General features: G+C 39.1%; 1 protein-coding gene across 7 annotated transcripts in view; it reads left to right on the forward strand.

Annotated features, from left to right (window-relative positions):
* Nucleotides 1–19509, forward strand: part of LOC127834515 (membrane-associated protein Hem-like) — a 142574-nt gene that overhangs the window by 93042 nt on the left and 30023 nt on the right. For 4 of the 7 annotated variants that reach the window (XM_052360432.1, XM_052360392.1, XM_052360403.1 and 1 more), the window contains exons 20-26: nucleotides 828–959; nucleotides 1661–1693; nucleotides 5085–5200; nucleotides 7114–7219; nucleotides 10652–10791; nucleotides 13392–13489; nucleotides 18567–18660. In XM_052360432.1, the coding sequence (XP_052216392.1) occupies nucleotides 828–959; nucleotides 1661–1693; nucleotides 5085–5200; nucleotides 7114–7219; nucleotides 10652–10791; nucleotides 13392–13489; nucleotides 18567–18660 (719 nt within the window). The remainder of the gene's footprint in view (nucleotides 1–827; nucleotides 960–1660; nucleotides 1694–5084; nucleotides 5201–7113; nucleotides 7220–10651; nucleotides 10792–13391; nucleotides 13490–18566; nucleotides 18661–19509) is intronic. The other 3 variants (XM_052360419.1, XM_052360426.1, XM_052360441.1) reach the window with 1 other exon arrangement.

Raw genomic sequence — 19509 nt, forward strand, 5'->3', positions numbered from 1 at the left:
TATGCTCATACTGTTACAATCATGTAATACAAACATGGGTCATATATAATATGCGGTCAGGGTAACTCCTGAACCCCCTGTCCCCTAATGAGATTATGAAACCTTGCATTACTTTACAGCAGACATGATAGCTATTGACCAACCAGACTGCGGTCAGGGTAACTCCAGAACCCCCTGTCCCCTAATGAGATTATGAAACCTTGCATTACTTTACAGCCGACATGATAGCTATTGACCAACCATATAGCGGTCAGGGTAACTCCAGAACCCCCTGTCCCCTATTGAGATTATGATACCTTGCATTACTTTACAGCAGACACTGATAGCTATTGACCAACCAGACTGCGGTCAGGGTAACTCCAGAACTCCCTGTCCCCTAATGAGATTATGAAACCTTGCATTACTTTACAGCAGACGTGATAGCTATTGTCAACCAGACTGCGGTCAGGGTAACTCCAGAACCCCCTGTCCCCTAATGAGATTATGAAACCTTGCATTACTTTACAGCTGACATGATAGCTATTGACCAACCAGACTGCGGTCAGGGTAACTCCAGAACCCCCTGTCCCCTATTGAGATTATGATACCTTGCATTACTTTACAGCAGACATGATAGCTATTGACCAACCAGACTGCGGTCAGGGTAACTCCAGAACCCCCTGTCCCCTATTGAGATTATGATACCTTGCATTACTTTACAGCAGACATGATAGCTATTGACCAACCAGACTGCGTGGGTCTGAAGCTATCTTTGCAGCATGTGGCATAAGACCCATTGTTGCAATACTGTGCTAGTATGTTATCATGACCATTGCAATATTGTTTAGGATGGACAAGTTGCACATGGCCCTGACAGAGCTGTGCTGGGCCATCAACTATGTGAATGTGATTAGCGTATGGGAACATGGTTTTGTGCCGCGAGAGTTCTTTCATCAGCAGCTTGAGACAAGATTCAACAAGTAAGTCAATGAACACAGTCAGGGGAAGCCCTGAAACTTAAAATCAAATGGCTGGTATGTTTCTGGAAGGATCACATATTTTATTGTTAATTTTCTTTAAATAGTCTGAGGTAGTTGTTTTTACGTTCTTTATAAAAAAAATACTGAAATTTATATAAAATGTTATTAATGCTTTTTTTGGAGTGTTTCTTCATAAGGTTATCTCGAAATATTTATCAAAGTTATTTTGTTTGTCTAGTTGTACATCTATCATTTATTAATATGATATGGAGAAGAACAGTGAAATTGTCATAATGTACATTATACATTGTGTGTTTTTTCACCTTTTCGATAAAGTTGGCAGAGCCCTTCAGATAGGGAATTTAAAGATGAAAGTGATTTTTATTTTAGTTGGTTAACATGTAAATATTTAACTTTGTTAAGAAGTGTTATCAAATACTATGCTACTATACTTAATAATATTACACTCAATATTAGTTTGAGTAAAAATGCTGGGGCAAGAAATAAAAAAATGCGACTAGGTCAAGTTTTGTTCTAAAATTTTATTGCAAAAAAGAAGAGAGATTTATTGTCATTAAAGGCGGAAATAAATACGTTTGGAGGAATGGAATGGCGTCGAATATTTGCCCCAAATAAGTCATAACAAATACTGAAATATGTATGTTCCACATTTGTATTGACCATGCCCATTTCTGTTTAAGAATGTTCACATTCAAAGATGTGTTTAAGGATCAGTAAGTTTGCTTGCTCTTGTCACCATAGCTACAGGATAGTAATTTTTGTTTGCATGGGCAGTTGACCTTTACCTTCAGATAGCAATGCTTGTGTTAATATGACATCCTTCATGTGATAATTGTTGTGAATGTTAAGTATCTTTTGGTATATATAAATGATTTTGAGGGAAACAGTCAGATTGAAGCTATATATAGCTCACAATTTAATTAACAATTGTCGCAATGTGCTGTCTTCTTTGACAGTAAACATGATTAATTTTATTAGTCTCCTACTGGTTTAACCGGAGGGGACTTATGGTTTGCACTCCGTCTGTCAGTCTGTCCGCCGTCAGTATGTCCGTCATACTTTTCTGGGTCCTGCGATAACTTTTATCATAAATTCTGGTTGCTATGGCAACAAATAGACTAGAAATACTGATGAAAATGGTGGTTTTCTGGATCCTGCGATAACTTTTAAAGTTCTTTATATTTTTTCATGAAACTTGAAACATGGATAGATGGCAATATGGACATTATGCACGTCATTTCATTTTGTTCCTACGTCAAAAATTCTGGTTGCTATGGCAACAAATGTATAAAAAAAATATGGAATTTCTGACAATGGTGGAGCCGGTAGGGGACTTATATTGCTGGGCAATAGTCTTGTTTAGTCTTTAATATATGAAATATATTTGTTTCACTATATATTATGTAAATTTAACACACTTTACAATAGTGTCCTTCTTTTGTAAGTGTCTTACACGAAAAAAATTGTTCTCAAGAGCTTGCTGTTTGAAAATAAAAAGTGAATATTCCAACTTCTTATGTATGCTCTGTCTTTATCATATGATATATGTAAATATGGAAGAAATGTATGTTGGTTCTTAACTTCAGAAATATTGAATTGTATTTTACAACTTTTTACTGATGTGTATTATTAGACTTTGTACATTCGTTTTTATGCTCCCCCAAAATTTATTTTGGGGGGAGCATAAAGTCGCCGCTTTGTCTGTCCATCTGTGTGTCCGTCCATGCACTTTTGGTCTGGACTATTTCTCAGCAACTAATGACCAGAATTCAATGAAACTTTATGGGAAGCTTCACTACCAAGAGGAGATGTGCATATTATCAGCGGGTTCTGGGCGGATGATTTTTCACAGAGTTATGGCCCTTTGAAAAAAAAATTCTATAAAAAAATTATTGTCCCCCCTACTACTGTTCCCTCAAGACGTTTCCTTTTATCTGAATATATAGTGCAATATTGTGACAAAAAAACATTTGGGGAGCAACACCCGTCTCCGACGGTTTCTTGTTTTCCATAGTTATGCAATCATGCCACCTTATGATCTCAATTTCTGTTCTGACTATCGGTCTACACTTGTCATCTTAAAATCTGTAATACAACTTGTTAACACTGCAAGTATTCTATAATTTAGCTAACAGAAATAGAATGCACAATTGTCATGCTTAAATCTGTGTTTTGAACTTCTAACCATGTAATACCCAACAAAAAAGATATGAGATTTTTTTTTTCATCTGGCTTATTGTTGCATTTGCTTCAACATTTGAAGTTAACAATGATAAATGGACATACTCAGTGTCTTGTGATATTGACTTATCAGGTCAGATATGAAATAAATGTATGTGGTATTCTATAATTACAATCATTTGCTTCAAAGAACAAGAAGAATAAAGTCAGTATATTGCACTGTTCCATGTACTATCTAAAAATAAATTGGATTTCAATATAACAAGTGGGTCATGTATACATGTAGTTGATATTGGTCAAAGTGTTGTTCTCATTTCAAAATCCAATGATTAAGTGTTCTAGTTGATTGTTCATTTGTTTGTGTTGTTTAAGCCACAGATCGAGGAGTTTTATTTGTATCCATGTCATGTGGAAAGTGGTCTTAAGCGATATGCAGCCAGGGGAGCTCCTGTGCATTTGTTCAGCCTTCTAAGGAGCTGCTCTGTCCACTAATGACACCACCAAACCTTACTTAACCGTATAGCAGACAGGTTGCTCCTTAACAGAGTGGTCTGGAGCTCCACTTGCTGCATATGGCATAAGTTCTATTTTCGCATGATGCTGGTAATGTGTTAATTATACCCCCACAAACAAAGTTTAGGGGGGTATATAGGAGTGAGCTTGTCTGTCGGTCTGTATTAAGTGTCTGCTCTCTTATTCAAGTTGTTTTCATCCGATCTTCACCAAACTTGGTCAGATGTTGTATCTAGATGATGTCTAGGTCAAGTTCGAATATGGGTCATGCTGAGTCAAAAACTAGGTCCAGGGGTCACTTAGTGCGTTTTAAACATTAAGCATGGTGTCCACTCTTAAATTCAAGTAGTTTTCATGCGAGCTTCACAAAACTTGGTCAGAAGTTGTATCTAGATGATGTCTAGGCCAAATTCGAACATGGGTCATGGCAGGTCAAATACTAGGTCACGGGGTCACTTAGTGTGTTTTAAATATTGAGCATGGTTGTCTGCTCTCTAATTCAAGTAGTTTTCATCTGATCTTCACCAAACTTGGTTAGAAGTTGTATCTAGATGATGTCTAGGTCAAGTTTGAATACGGGTCATGCCGGGTCAATAACTAGGTCACGAGGTCACTTGGTGAGTTTAAAACATTGAGCATGGTGCCCGCTGTTTTTTTGTGAAGACAACATTTAAGCAAAATATTCTGTGTCCATGCGGCATGTGGGGGTATTCGTCACATCTGTGACAAAGCTCTAGTTATATTCTGATACACATACTTATAGAAATGCAGTCCTGAAAAGAAAGTCCTCAACATCATTCATTTTTAAACAAAAGCCTATAACAGATTATGATCAAAGAAGACATTGACTGCATGCAATATTGCTGTTTACAGATGTTAAATGTGTGTGTTGTAAAATTAATGATTGTACTTTAAAAAATAAGCGTAATATTAAGCAAAAAAAGGTTTTCCTGATCTGACTTCTAATAAAATATGATCAGTGGTGATTTATGCCACATTACCTACTTGACAAAAATTGTTATATCAGTCAATAGTTCTGCATGTCAATTATTTCTTTATACTTTTAAGTGTAAGCTGTGTGTTTTACATAAAAATTCCTAATTGTGAAAATGATTTTTTTTAAATAAGTGTTGACTGCTCATGAACATTTTAGAAAGATCTTACTTATCCATTCTCAAAACCTAGAGGGGTTAGAGAGCTTTGAATAGTTGTATCATGCGTGTATTGTATACAGTTTGTATCAGCAATCCTTTAACATCCATATAGTGAGCATGCCCTGTGTGTGCAATGCTTCACATTCAATAAAGTGTTCAGTTGAAAGGTTGAAGGTTACATGTTTGTGGCGTGCTTGGAGGGCGTTGGTGGGTATGTTGAAAGGTTGAAGGTTACATGTTTGTGGCGTGCTTGCAGGGCGTTGGTGGGTATGATGATGTACAATCCGGAGACCAATGAGATTGCTAAGCCTTCAGAACTGCTGTACAGTGTCAAGGCCATAATGAGTGTGCTACAGTCCATTGAGAACTATGGTGGGTGGAGGCTTCGGATTCCACTCATGCATTATTGGGTGAAAACTCACTTTTTTAGAGGAAATTTGATCAAATTTAGTACAAATTCACCAGCCTTTTTATAAACCAATACAAATTGGACACAAAGTCACTAACATTTATTGTAAATCTGTTATGCCTGTTGTTGAAATCTATTGGCATTGATTGGCAACCTAATATCATTGGGTAGAACCTTACCTTACATGGGGGGTTAACCTATAGCATTTAGTGGCAGACCCTCTAATAGGTGGAAGTCAGCTAGCATTAAAAAGCAGCCCACTTATTTTTGTGACCATCATTGTTATAGGATGGAACTCTTCAAACAATTCATCTAACAGTATAATGATTTCAGCAGGTAAAAATCTTTATTTGGAATGCTCATTGCTCTTTCTATTACTGAGTATGTCTTCTTTTGTAAAGAATTTGCATTGGATATTGTCCTTTCTATTATTATGTCCCCCTTCAAAGAAGAGAGGGTATATTGTTTTGCTCAGGTCGGTCCGTCTGTCGGTCCGTCTATCCGTCCATCCAGCAGATGGTTTCCGGATGATAACTCAAGAACGCTTAGGCTTAGGGTAGGATCATGAAACTTTATAGGTACATTGATCATGACTGGCAGATAACCCATATTGATTTTCAGGTCACTAGGTCAAAGGTCAAGGTCACTGACTCGAAATAGTAAAATGGTTTCCTGATGATAACTGAAGAACGCTTAGGCCTAGGATCATGAAACTTCATAGGTAGATTGATCATGACTGGCAGATGAACCCTATTGATTTTCAGGTCACTCGGTCAAAGGTCAAGGTCGCAGTAACTCGAAATAGTTAAATGGTTTCCGGATGATAACTCAAGAATGCTAAGGCTTAGGTTCATGAACTTCATTGGTAGATTGATCATGACTGGCAGATGACCCCTATTGATTTTCAGGTCTTTAGGTCAAAGGTCAAGGTCAAAGTGACTTGAAATAGTAAAATGGTTTCCGGATGATAACTGAAGAATGCTTACGCCTAGGATCATGAAACTTCATAGGTACATTGATCATGACTGGCAGATGACCCCTATTGATTTTCATGTCACTAGGTCAAAGGTCAAGGTCACAGTGACTCGAAACAGTTATATGGTTTCCAAATGATAACTCAAGACTGCTTACGCCTAGAATCATGAAACTTCATAGGTACATTGATCATAACTGGCAGATGACCCCTATTGATTTTCAGGTCACTAGGTCAAAGGTCAAGGTCACAGTGACTTGAAACAGTAAAATGGTTTCCGGATGATAACTCAAGAATGCTAAGGCTTAGGATCATGAAACTTCATATGAACATTTATCTTGACTGGCAGATTACCCTTATTGATTTTCAGGTTACTAGGTCAAAGGTCAAGGTCACATTGACTTAAACAGTAAAATGTTTCCGGATGATAACTCAAGAATGCTTACGCCTAGGATCATGAAACTTCATAGGTACATTGATCATGACTGGCAGATGACCCCTATTAATTTTCAGGTCACTAGGTCAAAGGTCAAGGTTACAGTGACTCAAAACAGTAAAATGGTTTCCTGATGATAACTCAAGCATAATTAAGCCTAGGACCATGAAACTTTATAGGTACATTGATCATCACTGGCAGATGACCCCTATTGATTTTCAGGTCACTAGGTCAAAGGTAAAGGTCACAGTGACAAAAACCGTATTCACACAATGGCTGCCACTACAACTGCCAGACCATATGGGGGGTATACATGTTTAACAAACAGCCCTTGTTTACTGTTTATTATTACCTTCACTGTTCACATTGAACTTGCACTGTATATTTCTATGTCTATATTCAAGCAAAAAACACATTGACGATTTCATGAATGTAACTATGGCTTCTTTCACAATCTATCTGCACAGTTCACATTGACATTGCCCGGGTGTTCAACAATGTGTTACCACAACAGACGCAGCCCCTGGACAGCTTTAGTGGGGAGAAGACCATCACCACCAACTATGCCAACTGGTCAGTGTCAGGAAAAACTTTGTCGTCATGTAAAACCTGTTGGGTGAAATGGAGATGTTTCTATCTGTTGGGTGAAATGGAGATGTTACTAATTTGGTGGGATGCACAATTTAGTTTTTATTAGCTCATCTATTTTTTGAAAAAAAATTATGAGCTATTGTCATCACCTTGGCGTCGGCGTCGACGTTGGCGTTGGCGTCGGCGTCCGGTTAAGTTTTGCGTTTAGGTCCACTTTTCTCAGAAAGTATCAATGCTATTGCATTCAAACTTGGTACACTTACTTACTATCATGAGGGGACTGGGCAGGCAAAGTTAGATAACTCTGGCGTGCATTTTGACAGAATTATGTGCCCTTTTTATACTTAAAAAATTGAAAATTTTGGTTAAGTTTTGCGTTTAGTTCCACTTTTCTCAGTAAGTATCAATGCTATTGCATTCAAACTTGGTACACTTACTTACTATCATGAGGGGACTGGGCAGGCAAAGTTAGATAACTCTGGCATGCATTTTGACAGAATTATGTGCCCTTTTTATACTTAGAAAATTGACAATTTTGGTTAAGTTTTGTGTTTAGGTCCATTTTATTCCTTAAGCATCAAAGCTATTGCTTTCATACTTGCAACACTTACTAACTATCATAAGGGGACTGTGCAGGCAAAGTAATGTAACTCTGACTGGCATTTTGACAGAATTATGTGCCCTTTTTATACTTAGAAAATTGAAAATTTGATTAAGTTTTGTGTTTAGGTCCACTTTATTCCTACAGTATCAAAGCTATTGCTTTCATACTTGCAAGATTTATGAACTATCATAAGGGGACGGTGCAGGCAAAGTTATGTAACTCTGACTGGCATTTGGACGGAATTATGGGCCCTTTATACTTAGAAAATTGAAAATTTGGTTAAGATTTATGTTTTGGTCCACTTTACCCCTAAAGTATCATAGATATTGCTTTCATACTTGGAACACTCACAAACTATCATAAGGGTACAGTAAAAGGACAAGTTGCATAACTCTGGTTGTCATTGTTACGGAATTATGGCCCTTTTTTGACTTAGTAACTTTTAATATATGGTTAAATTTTGTGTTTCGATCCACTCGAAGTATCAAGGCTATTGCTTTCAAACTTCAAATACTTACATGCTATCATGAGGTTACTGTACCTGGCAACTTGAATTTTACTTTGACCTTTGAATGACCTTGACTCTCAAGGTCAAATTATTAAATTTTGCTAAAATTGCCATAACTTCTTTATTTATGATTAGATTTGATTGATACTTTGATGAAACTACTCTTACCTGACATACCACAATAGATTTCACCCAAACCATCCCCCATGCCCTCCCCCCCCTCCCCCCCCCTCCCCCCTCCCCCCCCCCCCCCCTAATTTTTTTTTTTTTTTTTTTTTTTTTTTTTTAAGATCATCTCACAAATGACCACCACACCCTCACACTATACCCCACCCCACCCCCCACCCACCCCCACCCCACCCCCCACCCCCAATTTTTTTTTTAATTTTTTTTTTTTTTTTTTTTTTAAGATCATCTCACAAATTATCACCACACCCTCACACTATACCCCCCCCCCCCATTTTTTTTTTTAAACGGTTATGTTTGAAATACCGTCCAACCATCGCACCCAAAACCCCCCCCCCCCCCCCCCCCGATTTTTTTTTTTTTCGCTTTTTTGGAAGATAATGTAATAAATGTCCACAACCCCACACTATACACCCCTCTTCACTCCACTCCTCCCTCCTTTGTGATTGAAAATGAGAGTCCCTTCACCTTTAAAAAGAAAATAGATGAGCGGTCTGCACCCGCAAGGCGGTGCTCTTGTTCTCCCAAAGGGTGGCATATAGTTTTTATGCCCCCCTTCTTAGAAGAGGGGGTATATTGTTTTGCAAATGTCAGTCGGTCCGTCCGTCCGTCTGCGGTCTGTCCACCAGATGGTTTCCGGATGATAACTCAAGAATGCTTAAGCATCATGAAACTTCATAGGTACATTGATCATGACTGACAAATGACCCCTATTGATTTTCAGGTCACTAGGTCAAAGGTCAAGGTCACAGTGACTTGAAACAGTAAAATGGTTTCCGGATGATAACTCAAGAATGCTTACGCCTAGGATCATGAAACTTCATAGGTGCATTGATCATGACTGGCAGATGACCCCTATTAATTTTCAGGTCACTAGGTCAAAGGTCAAGGTCACAGTGACTCAAAACAGTAAAATGGTTTCCGGATGATAACTCAAGAATGCTTACGCCTAGGATCATGAAACTTCATAGGTACATTGATCATGACTGGCAGATGACTCCTATTGATTTTCAGGTCACTTGGTCAAAGGTCAAGGTCACAGTGACTCAAAACAGTAAAATGGTTTTCTGATGATAACACAAGAATAATTAGGCCTAGGATCATGAAACTTCATAGGTACATTGATCATGACTGGCAGATGACCCTATTGATTTTCAGGTCACTAGATCAAAGGTCAAGGTCACAGTGACAAAAACGTATTCACACAATGGCTGCCACTACAACTGACAGCCCATATGGGGGGGGCATGCATGTGTTACAAACAGCCCTTGTTTAATTGTCTGTCAGTTCATCCGTCTGTCTTGTCTGTCTCTCCGTCGGTCAGTCAGTCGGACTGTCCGTCAGTCCAAAAACTTTAGCATTGGTCATAACTTTTGCAATACTGAAAATAGCAACTTGATATCTAGCATGCATGTGTATCTCATGGAGCTGCACATTTTGAAAGGTGAATGGTCAAGGTCATCCTTCAAGGTCAAATATATGGCTTTTAAGCGGCGCAGAAGGGGGCATTGTGTTTCTGACAAACACATCTTTTGCTTAACAAACATTTTACAGAGCTTTTATTTGTTGTTTTCAACAATGTATTATTGTTTAACCTATTTAGTGTCATATATTTTAAATCAGATTTTTAAATCATGTTGAGTAAAACAAGCAAATCATTTTCTGTATGAATGTGTCATGATAGAGTTGTTAGATCCTTAGTTTTATATGAATTATAGCTTTTTCCAACAATGTTGATATATTGTTAGAAGTGACTCCTGAAATACAAAAAATACAATTGCTTTAGATAGTATTGTGTCTGATCGGCTTCCGCAGACTTCATTAACAGGATATATACCGGATGACATTTAAAGCTTATGAATAAGATCATTTTAATTAGGCCAGCTTTTAGCTCACCTGAACACAATTTTGTTCTGAGCAGGTATTCTTCAAAAAGTTCCACAATGGACAAATAAGAAACTTCACGAAATGCTACAAATTGCAATTATTTCCTAACAAGGCCCAGATAACACTTGTTTATAATTTCCTCGCAAGGGTCTCTGTTTGGCTCGATTGGGCCTCCCCTCTCTTGTCTAAAACATCTAAACTTGCATTACAAGCGTAAATGTTTGCACAGGTATCTCGAGGTGTTGATGCGTCGTGTGACCTGTAACGTGGGTCAGATCATCTACTCGCCGTGCCAGAAGGCGTTTGTTAGTCTGCAGACAGAGGGACAGCAGGTGCCCTTTGCTGCCGAGGAGTATGCTGACCTGACAGGTGGGACTTTGTTAAACACAAGTATTGCTCTAAGAAAACGGGTTTAATGCAGGTGCTTAAAGTGTCATCCCAGATTAGCCTTTGAAGTCTGCACAAGTGAATCAGGGAGGACACGTAGATTTTCATTTTGAAGAGACTTCCTTTTAACAAATAATCCAAAAAAGCAGAAAGTGTAGTCCCTGATTAGCATGTGTGGACTTCACAAGCTACAGAAAGTGTAGTCCCTGATTAGCATGTGCGGACTTCACAAGCTACAGAAAGTGTAGTCCCTGATTAGCATGTGTGGACTTCACAAGCTACAGAAAGTGTAGTCCCTGATTAGCATGTGTGGACTTCACAAGCTACAGAAAGTGTAGTCCCTGATTAGCATGTGTGGACTTCACAAGCTACAGAAAGTGTAGTCCCTGATTAGCATGTGTGGACTTCACAAGCTACAGAAAGTGTAGTCCCTGATTAGCATGTGTGGACTTCACAAGCTACAGAAAGTGTAGTCCCTGATTAGCATGTGCGGACTTAACAAGCTACAGAAAGTGTAGTCCCTGATTAGCATGTGTGGACTTCACAAGCTACAGAAAGTGTAGTCCCTGATTAGCATGTGCGGACTTCACAAGCTACAGAAAGTGTAGTCCCTGATTAGCATGTGTGGACTTCACAAGCTACAGAAAGTGTAGTCCCTGATTAGCATGTGTGGACTTCACAAGCTACAGAAAGTGTAGTCCCTGATTAGCATGTGTGGACTTCACAAGCTACAGAAAGTGTAGTCCCTGATTAGCATGTGTGGACTTCACAAGCTACAGAAAGTGTAGTCCCTGATTAGAATGTGTGGACTTCACAAGCTACAGAAAGTGTAGTCCCTGATTAGCATGTGCGGACTTCACAAGCTACAGAAAGTGTAGTCCCTGATAAGCATGTGTGGACTTCACAAGCTACAGAAAGTGTAGTCCCTGATTAGCATGTGCGGACTTCACAAGCTACAGAAAGTGTAGTCCCTGATTAGCATGTGTGGACTTCACAAGCTACAGAAAGTGTAGTCCCTGATTAGCATGTGTGGACTTCACAAGCTACAGAAAGTGTAGTCCCTGATTAGCATGTGTGGACTTCACAAGCTACAGAAAGTGTAGTCCCTGATTAGCATGTGTGGACTTCACAAGCTACAGAAAGTGTAGTCCCTGATTAGCATGTGTGGACTTCACAAGCTACAGAAAGTGTAGTCCCTGATTAGCATGTGTGGACTTCACAAGCTACAGAAAGTGTAGTCCCTGATTAGCATGTGTGGACTTCACAAGCTACAGAAAGTGTAGTCCCTGATTAGCATGTGCGGACTTCACAAGCTACAGAAAGTGTAGTCCCTGATAAGCATGTGTGGACTTCACAAGCTACAGAAAGTGTAGTCCCTGATTAGCATGTGTGGACTTCACAAGCTACAGAAAGTGTAGTCCCTGATTAGCATGTGCGGACTTCACAAGCTACAGAAAGTGTAGTCCCTGATTAGCATGTGCGGACTTCACAAGCTACAGAAAGTGTAGTCCCTGATTAGCATGTGCGGACTTCACAAGCTACAGAAAGTGTAGTCCCTGATTAGCATGTGCGGACTTCACAAGCTACAGAAAGTGTAGTCCCTGATTAGCATGTGTGGACTTCACAAGCTACAGAAAGTGTAGTCCCTGATTAGCATGTGTGGACTTCACAAGCTACAGAAAGTGTAGTCCCTGATTAGCATGTGCGGACTTCACAAGCTACAGAAAGTGTAGTCCCTGATTAGCATGTGTGGACTTCACAAGCTACAGAAAGTGTAGTCCCTGATTAGCATGTGTGGACTTCACAAGCTACAGAAAGTGTAGTCCCTGATTAGCATGTGTGGACTTCACAAGCTACAGAAAGTGTAGTCCCTGATTAGCATGTGTGGACTTCACAAGCTTCAGAAAGTGTAGTCCCTGATTAGCATGTGCGGACTTCACAAGCTACAGAAAGTGTAGTCCCTGATTAGCATGTGCGGACTTCACAAGCTACAGAAAGTGTAGTCCCTGATTAGCATGTGCGGACTTCACAAGCTACAGAAAGTGTAGTCCCTGATTAGCATGTGTGGACTTCACAAGCTACAGAAAGTGTAGTCCCTGATTAGCATGTGCGGACTTCACAAGCTACAGAAAGTGTAGTCCCTGATTAGCATGTGTGGACTTCACAAGCTACAGAAAGTGTAGTCCCTGATTAGCATGTGCGGACTTCACAAGCTACAGAAAGTGTAGTCCCTGATTAGCATGTGTGGACTTCACAAGCTAATTAGGGATGACACTTTATGCACATGCATTCAACCCAGTTTTCCAAAAAGGAGGAAAATATAACTTTTGTCAGACCAATTGCTGTGATTATTTACATATTTGCAACCATTAAGCATCAAAATAGCTAAGACCTGTAGCCATGATTTCTGCCTTTTAGTATAGTTGCAATAGGCAGTGGAAGACCTGCACTCTACCTGCCTCAAGTAGGCATTTGTAAGTTACTGGCATAAGCATGTGCATTAGGTGATGAGATTGAAAAACTGTTAAAAAGAGCAAATAATGACAAATCTGCAAACTAAGGGCCTCCATTGTGCATTACAGAGTTGCGAGCCCTTGCAGAGCTGATAGGTCCCTATGGCATGAAGTACATGGGAGAGAAGCTGATGTTTCACGTGGTCAATCAGGTGGAGGAGCTCAAGGTAACACTGGCAGCACCAGGAGTAATACAAATCTGGGACAACACTCTCCGCCTAGAATGCCTTTTCGTTTATAAGAGACTCCTTTAAACAATAAAATCAACCAGGTGTGGGAGCTTAATTAACCAGGTGTGGGAGCTTAATTTACCACTGGTGACACTTTCATTCTTTCATTTCATTGTTTGTTGAGCATTATCTAATGTACAAGATTTTTAATAATTCACCATTTACCACTCAGATATGCCCTTTGACATTGTGTGTATTGCTTTAGAAATTCAAATTGCATTTAAGACCTTTTTGACTAAATTCAAGGTTTGAACACTACATCTCAAACTCTAAGATACTGATGAACAGCAAACAGTAACTCCAGGCTGTTCTGGTGTTATGTTGGTTCCAAAAGCCATTTTTATGTCCCCCCCCCCCCCCTTCGAAGAAGAGGGGGTATATTGTTTTGCTCATGTCGGTCCGTCCATCAGATGGTTTCCGAATGATAACTCAAGAACGCTTAGGCCAAGGATCATGAAACTTCATAGGTACATTGATCATGACTGGCAGATGACCCCTGTTGATTTTCAGGTCACTTGGTCAAAGGTCAAGGTCACAGAGACTCAAAATAGTATAATGGTTTCCGGATGATAACTCAAGAACGCTTAGGCCTAGGATCATGAAACTTCATAGGTACATTGACCATAACTGGCAGATGACCCCTATTGAATTTCAGGTCACAAGGTCAAAGGTCAAGGTCACAGTGATTCGGAATAGTAAAATGGTTTCCGGATGATAACTCAAGAATGCTTAGGTCTAGGATCATGAAACTTCATAGGTAGATTGATCATGACTGGCAGATGACCCCCATTGATTTTCAGGTCACAAGGTCAAAGGTCAAGGTCACAGTGACTCGGAATAGTAAAATGGTTTCCGGATGATAACTCAAGAATGCTTAGGTCTAGGATCATGAAACTTCATAGGTAGATTGATCATGACTGGCAGATGACCCCCATTGATTTTCAGGTCACTAGGTCAAAGGTCAAGGTCACAGTGACTTGAAACAGTAAAATGGTTTCGGGATGATAACTCAAGAATGCTGACGCCTAGGAGCATGAAACTTCATATGTACATTGATAGAGTGGCAGATAACCCCTATTGATTTTCAGGTCACTAGGTCAAAGGTCAAGGTCACAGTGACTCGAAATAATAAAATGGTTTGCGGATGATAACTCAAGAATGCTTATGCCTAGGATCCTGAAACTTCATAGGAACATTGATCATGACTGGCAGATGACCCCTATTGATTTTCAGGTCACTTGGCCAAAGGTCAAGGTCACAGTGACTTGAAACAGTAAAATGGTTTCCGGATGATAACTCAAGAATGCTGACGCCTAGGATCATGAAACTTCATAGGTACATTGATCATGATTGGCAGATGACCCCTATAAATTTTCAGGTCACTAGGTCATAGGTCAAGGTCACAGTGACAAAAACCATATTCACACAATGGCTACCACTACAACTGACAGCCCATATGGGGGGCATGCATGTTTTACAAACAGCCCTTGTTAGCATACCTGAGCACAACGTGCTCATGTTGAGCTTTTGTGATCGCCTTTTGTCCGTTGTCTGTCGTGCGACGTCAACATTTGCCTTGTTCACTCTAGAGGCCACATTTATTGTCCAATCTTCATGAAATTTGGTCAGAAGATTGGTTTATATATGGCTCTAGCAAAATCTTGTTAACACTCTAGAGGCCACATTTATTGTCCGATCCTCATAAAACTTGGTCAGAAGATTCATCCCAATAATATCTTGGACAAGTTCGAAAATGATGAAGGTTGGTTGAAAAACATGGCCTCCAGGGGTTGGGGCATTTTTCCTTATATGGCTATAGTAAAACCTTGTTAACACTCTAGAGGCCACATTTATTTTCCGATCTTCATTTAACTTGCTCAGAACATTTGTCCCACTGATATCTTGGATGAGTTCAGAAATGGTAACCTTTGCTTGAAAAACATGGCTGCCAAGGGGGGGGGGCATTTTTTCTTATATGGCTATATATGACTATAGTAAAATCTTGTTAACACTCTAGAGGCCACATTTATTTCCAATCTTGATGTAACTTTGTCAGAAGATTCATCCCAATACTATCTTGGACGACTTTGAAAATGATGCTGGTTGGTTGAATAACATGGCCGCCAGGAGGCGGGGCATTTTTCATTATATGGCTGTAGTAAAACCTTGTTAACACTCTAGAGGCCACATTTATTGTCCAATCTTGGTGAAATTTGGTCAAAAGATTTGTCTTAATGATATCTTGGATGAGTTCGAAAATGGTTACGTTTGCTTGAAAAACATGGCCACCAAGGGGCGGGGCATTTTTCCTTATATGGCTATATAAGGCTATAGTAAAATCTTGTTAACACTCTAGAGGCCACATTTATAGTCCGATCTTCATGAAACTCGGTCAGAAGATTCATCCCAATATAATCTTGGAAGATTTCAAAAATGATGCCGGTTGGTTGAAAAACATGGCCACCACGGGGGCGGGGCTATTTTCCTTATATGGCTATAGTAAAACCTTGTTAACACTCTAGAGGTCACATTTATTGTCCAATCTTCATGAAATTTGGTCTAAAGATTGGTCTCGATGATATCTTGGATAAGTTTAAAAATAATTATGTTTGCTTGAAAAAAATGGCTTCCAAGGGGCGGGCATTTTTCCTTATATGGCTATTGTAAAATCTTGTTAACACTCTAGAGGCCACATTTACTGTCCGATCTTCATGAAACTTGGTCAGAAGATTCATCCCGATATTATCTTGGACGAGTTCAAAAATGATGCCTGTTGGTTTAAAATCATGGCTGCCAGAGGGCGGGGCATTTTTTCCTTATATGGCTTTAGTAAAACCTTGTTAACACTCTAGAGGCCACATTTATTTTCCGATCTTCGTGAAACTTGGTCAGAAGATTTATCCCAATAATATCTTGTTATCTCAGGTGAGCGACTTTGGGCCTTTCAGGCCCTCTTGTTTTCTTTGATTCTGAGTGGGAAAGAGTTAAAAAACATTTCATTGGTTATATGACCTGGGACCACAAGCTTCTGATAAAATATAAACCATGAACCCTTTTTATTTAATCTCCTTACATGTATTTGCAATTCTCCTTACATGTATTTGCAATGTTACCGGTGTCATGCAAAATGAGATTTATGCAATAGCCCATTTATTGCCACTATAGCTCCAGACCAGCCTGCGCATTTGCACTGTCTTGTCATAAGCTACCCTGTCAGCTATTGAGACCACAAACCTTGCATGACCTAATAGCAGACAGTGTAGCTCCCTTCCAGACTGCGCTTGAGCTTTTTAGCTCATCTGATTTCTCTTTTTTTGACCGGTCTTTGTCCGTCGTCTCTCCGTCCGTCCACATTTGTTCGTAAACACTCTAAAAGCCACATTTATTGTCCGATCTTCATGAAACTTGGTCATAAGCTTCGTCCGAATGAAATCTCGGTCGAGTTCGAAACTGGGTAGTGCCGGGTCAAAAACTATGTCACTAGGTCAGAAAAAGGAAAAAACTTGTAAACACTGTTTAAGTCACATTTCATGCCCAATCTTCATGTAACTTTGTCAAAATGTTTTTCTTAATGATATGTTGGTTGAGTTCAAAAGTGGTTTCGGTCCGTTGAAAAAACAAGGCCGCCAGTGGGCCGGGCAGTTTTCCTTATTTGGCTATAGAGAAACCTTGTAAACACTCTAGAAGTCACAATCTTTGCCCACTCATCATGAAAGTTGGTCAGAACATTGGTTTTATTGATTTCTCGGAAAAGTTCGAAAATGGTCATGATCGGTGAAAAAACATGGCCGCCAGTAGGCGGGGCATTTTTCTCTATATGTATATAGTGAAAACATGTGAACACTCTAGAAGTCACATTTTTGGCCCAATTTTCATGAAATTTGGTCAGAACATTTGTTTCCTTATATGAGAGTTGAGTTCGAAAATGGTTCCGGTCCGTTGAAAAACATGGTGAAATGATTAGAGATATATATATCTCAAATGTGTTCGCAAATGGTAAAAAATCATGGCCGCTAGGGTGGTGGGGCAGTTTTCCTTATGTGACTAGAGAGAAACCTTGTGATCTAACACTATAGAAGTCTCATTTTTTGCCTAATCATCGTGAAACTTATACATTGGTTTTATTGATTTCTCGGACAAGTCGGGAAATGGCTCAGATCGGTGAAACACAATTTTTAGCTCATCTGATTGCTGAGGTGAGGTTTTAGAATTGGTCTTTGTCCGCCGTCCGTTCGTCCACATTTGGTTGTATACACTCTAGCATTTACACTTTTCAAGCATTCTTTATGAAAGTTGCTGAAAGATCTCAGTCAAGTTTGATAATGAGCAAAATCACATAATTTATGCCATAATTATTGCCCTTAGATTGTCCAAATTTTCATTATATTATACAAAATCCTTGTAAACACTCTAGAGGTCACAATTTTGTTTCAGATTTTATGAATTTTGGTCAAAATATATATTTTTGTAATCAAAGTTTGATGTTTGGTAAGGGGGGTCAACTCAAAATATAGGTCACCAGGTGAAATCTTACAAAAACACTCCATACGCCAGAGTTTTGGTTCAATAATGATGAAACTTGACCAGGATGTTTGTCTGGAAATATCTAGGTCAAGTTTGACGTTTGGTAAAGATTGAATGAACCGGGTCAGGTGAGCAAACTAGGGCCATCTTGGCCCTCTTGTTGTTGGCTGCGTACAGTATGAGACCCATTTTTCATGACCCGAATCATCCTAAAGGTTTTCAAAATGTATTAGAGCTTATCTCATAAACACCTTTGATAACTTTATTGCGTGGAAAGTTTTCCTTCCATGGCATTTTTCACATGTCCTTTTTTACGAACATCAAAATCAAGGCAAAATGTAAACCTACTTTCAAATTTAAAAAGGTGGGTTTGAGTTTCTTTAGACCAAACCAACATTTTTACTAAGCACAAATTTGGTTTGCTTATAATAAAGCTTAAATGAGAACTTAGACAGGTTGTTCAATTCCTTTTGGCTTGCTTCTTTTACAGAAACTTGTTGTATCAAACCGAGAAGTGCTAGCTCAGCTGAGAACCAGTTTTGACCGGCCTGATGTGATGAGAGACCTGTTCAGGAAGCTTGTCAGTGAGTATCACAGGGTGGTGGGATGTGAGTCCAAAGTGCTGGGATCTTCTTACGAACGCATGTTCAAAGATTCCTCTAAATATTTAAAGGTTTGGTTGAAGGAATGGCTGGGACATTTCAATCAGTGTATTGGTGCACCATAAAATATGTGTAATTTTTGTCTTTTTTCTAGGGATGGCATCGAATACCAATATCGGTATTCGAATGTTCGCAAATTCATTCAATCGAATATTCGAATATTCGCATAAAACGGCTGGATGGATTTTACCTTGTTATGTGTTAATTTACATTGGTTTGTAAGTTATATCCGTTTGCTAAATACGAGGCTGTTTATTAACGTTGCTATCGAATAATTGTATCGCTGTCGACTAATACTATGACCGATACTGTGATCGGGCACAAATAGAATGAAAAACATCGTGTCATAGAATTTTATTTTTTAATGACTCCACAGATTTGTAGCAGACCGCGCATATGTAAAACTAAGTTTACACACAGTATACGTTGCGGTCTTCTTATCCACAGACCGTGGAAAGTATTCCATACTGCAGAAGGGGCTGGTGGCATTTTCAGATTTGAATTATGATTCCTTGATGATTGTTGAATTTATATCATCTGTTACTTTTGAGTAATTCACATATTTAAATGTCTGTTCAAACTGTGATCACAAAAACTAAATTATTATTCGCAAGTAAATTGAAGCCCTTAATTGGTACCTAATTGACAAACAACAGTTCGGGCCCTTTCTTACAGTAAGTATATGTCATTTCGCGATTTGAGTGATTCACACATTTTAATGGCTGCATATACTATGATCACAAAACTTATTATTCGCCAGTCAATTGAAAC

Source organism: Dreissena polymorpha, chromosome 1, assembly GCF_020536995.1.
Source record: "Dreissena polymorpha isolate Duluth1 chromosome 1, UMN_Dpol_1.0, whole genome shotgun sequence".
Classification (NCBI taxonomy): Eukaryota; Metazoa; Mollusca; class Bivalvia; order Myida; family Dreissenidae; genus Dreissena; species Dreissena polymorpha.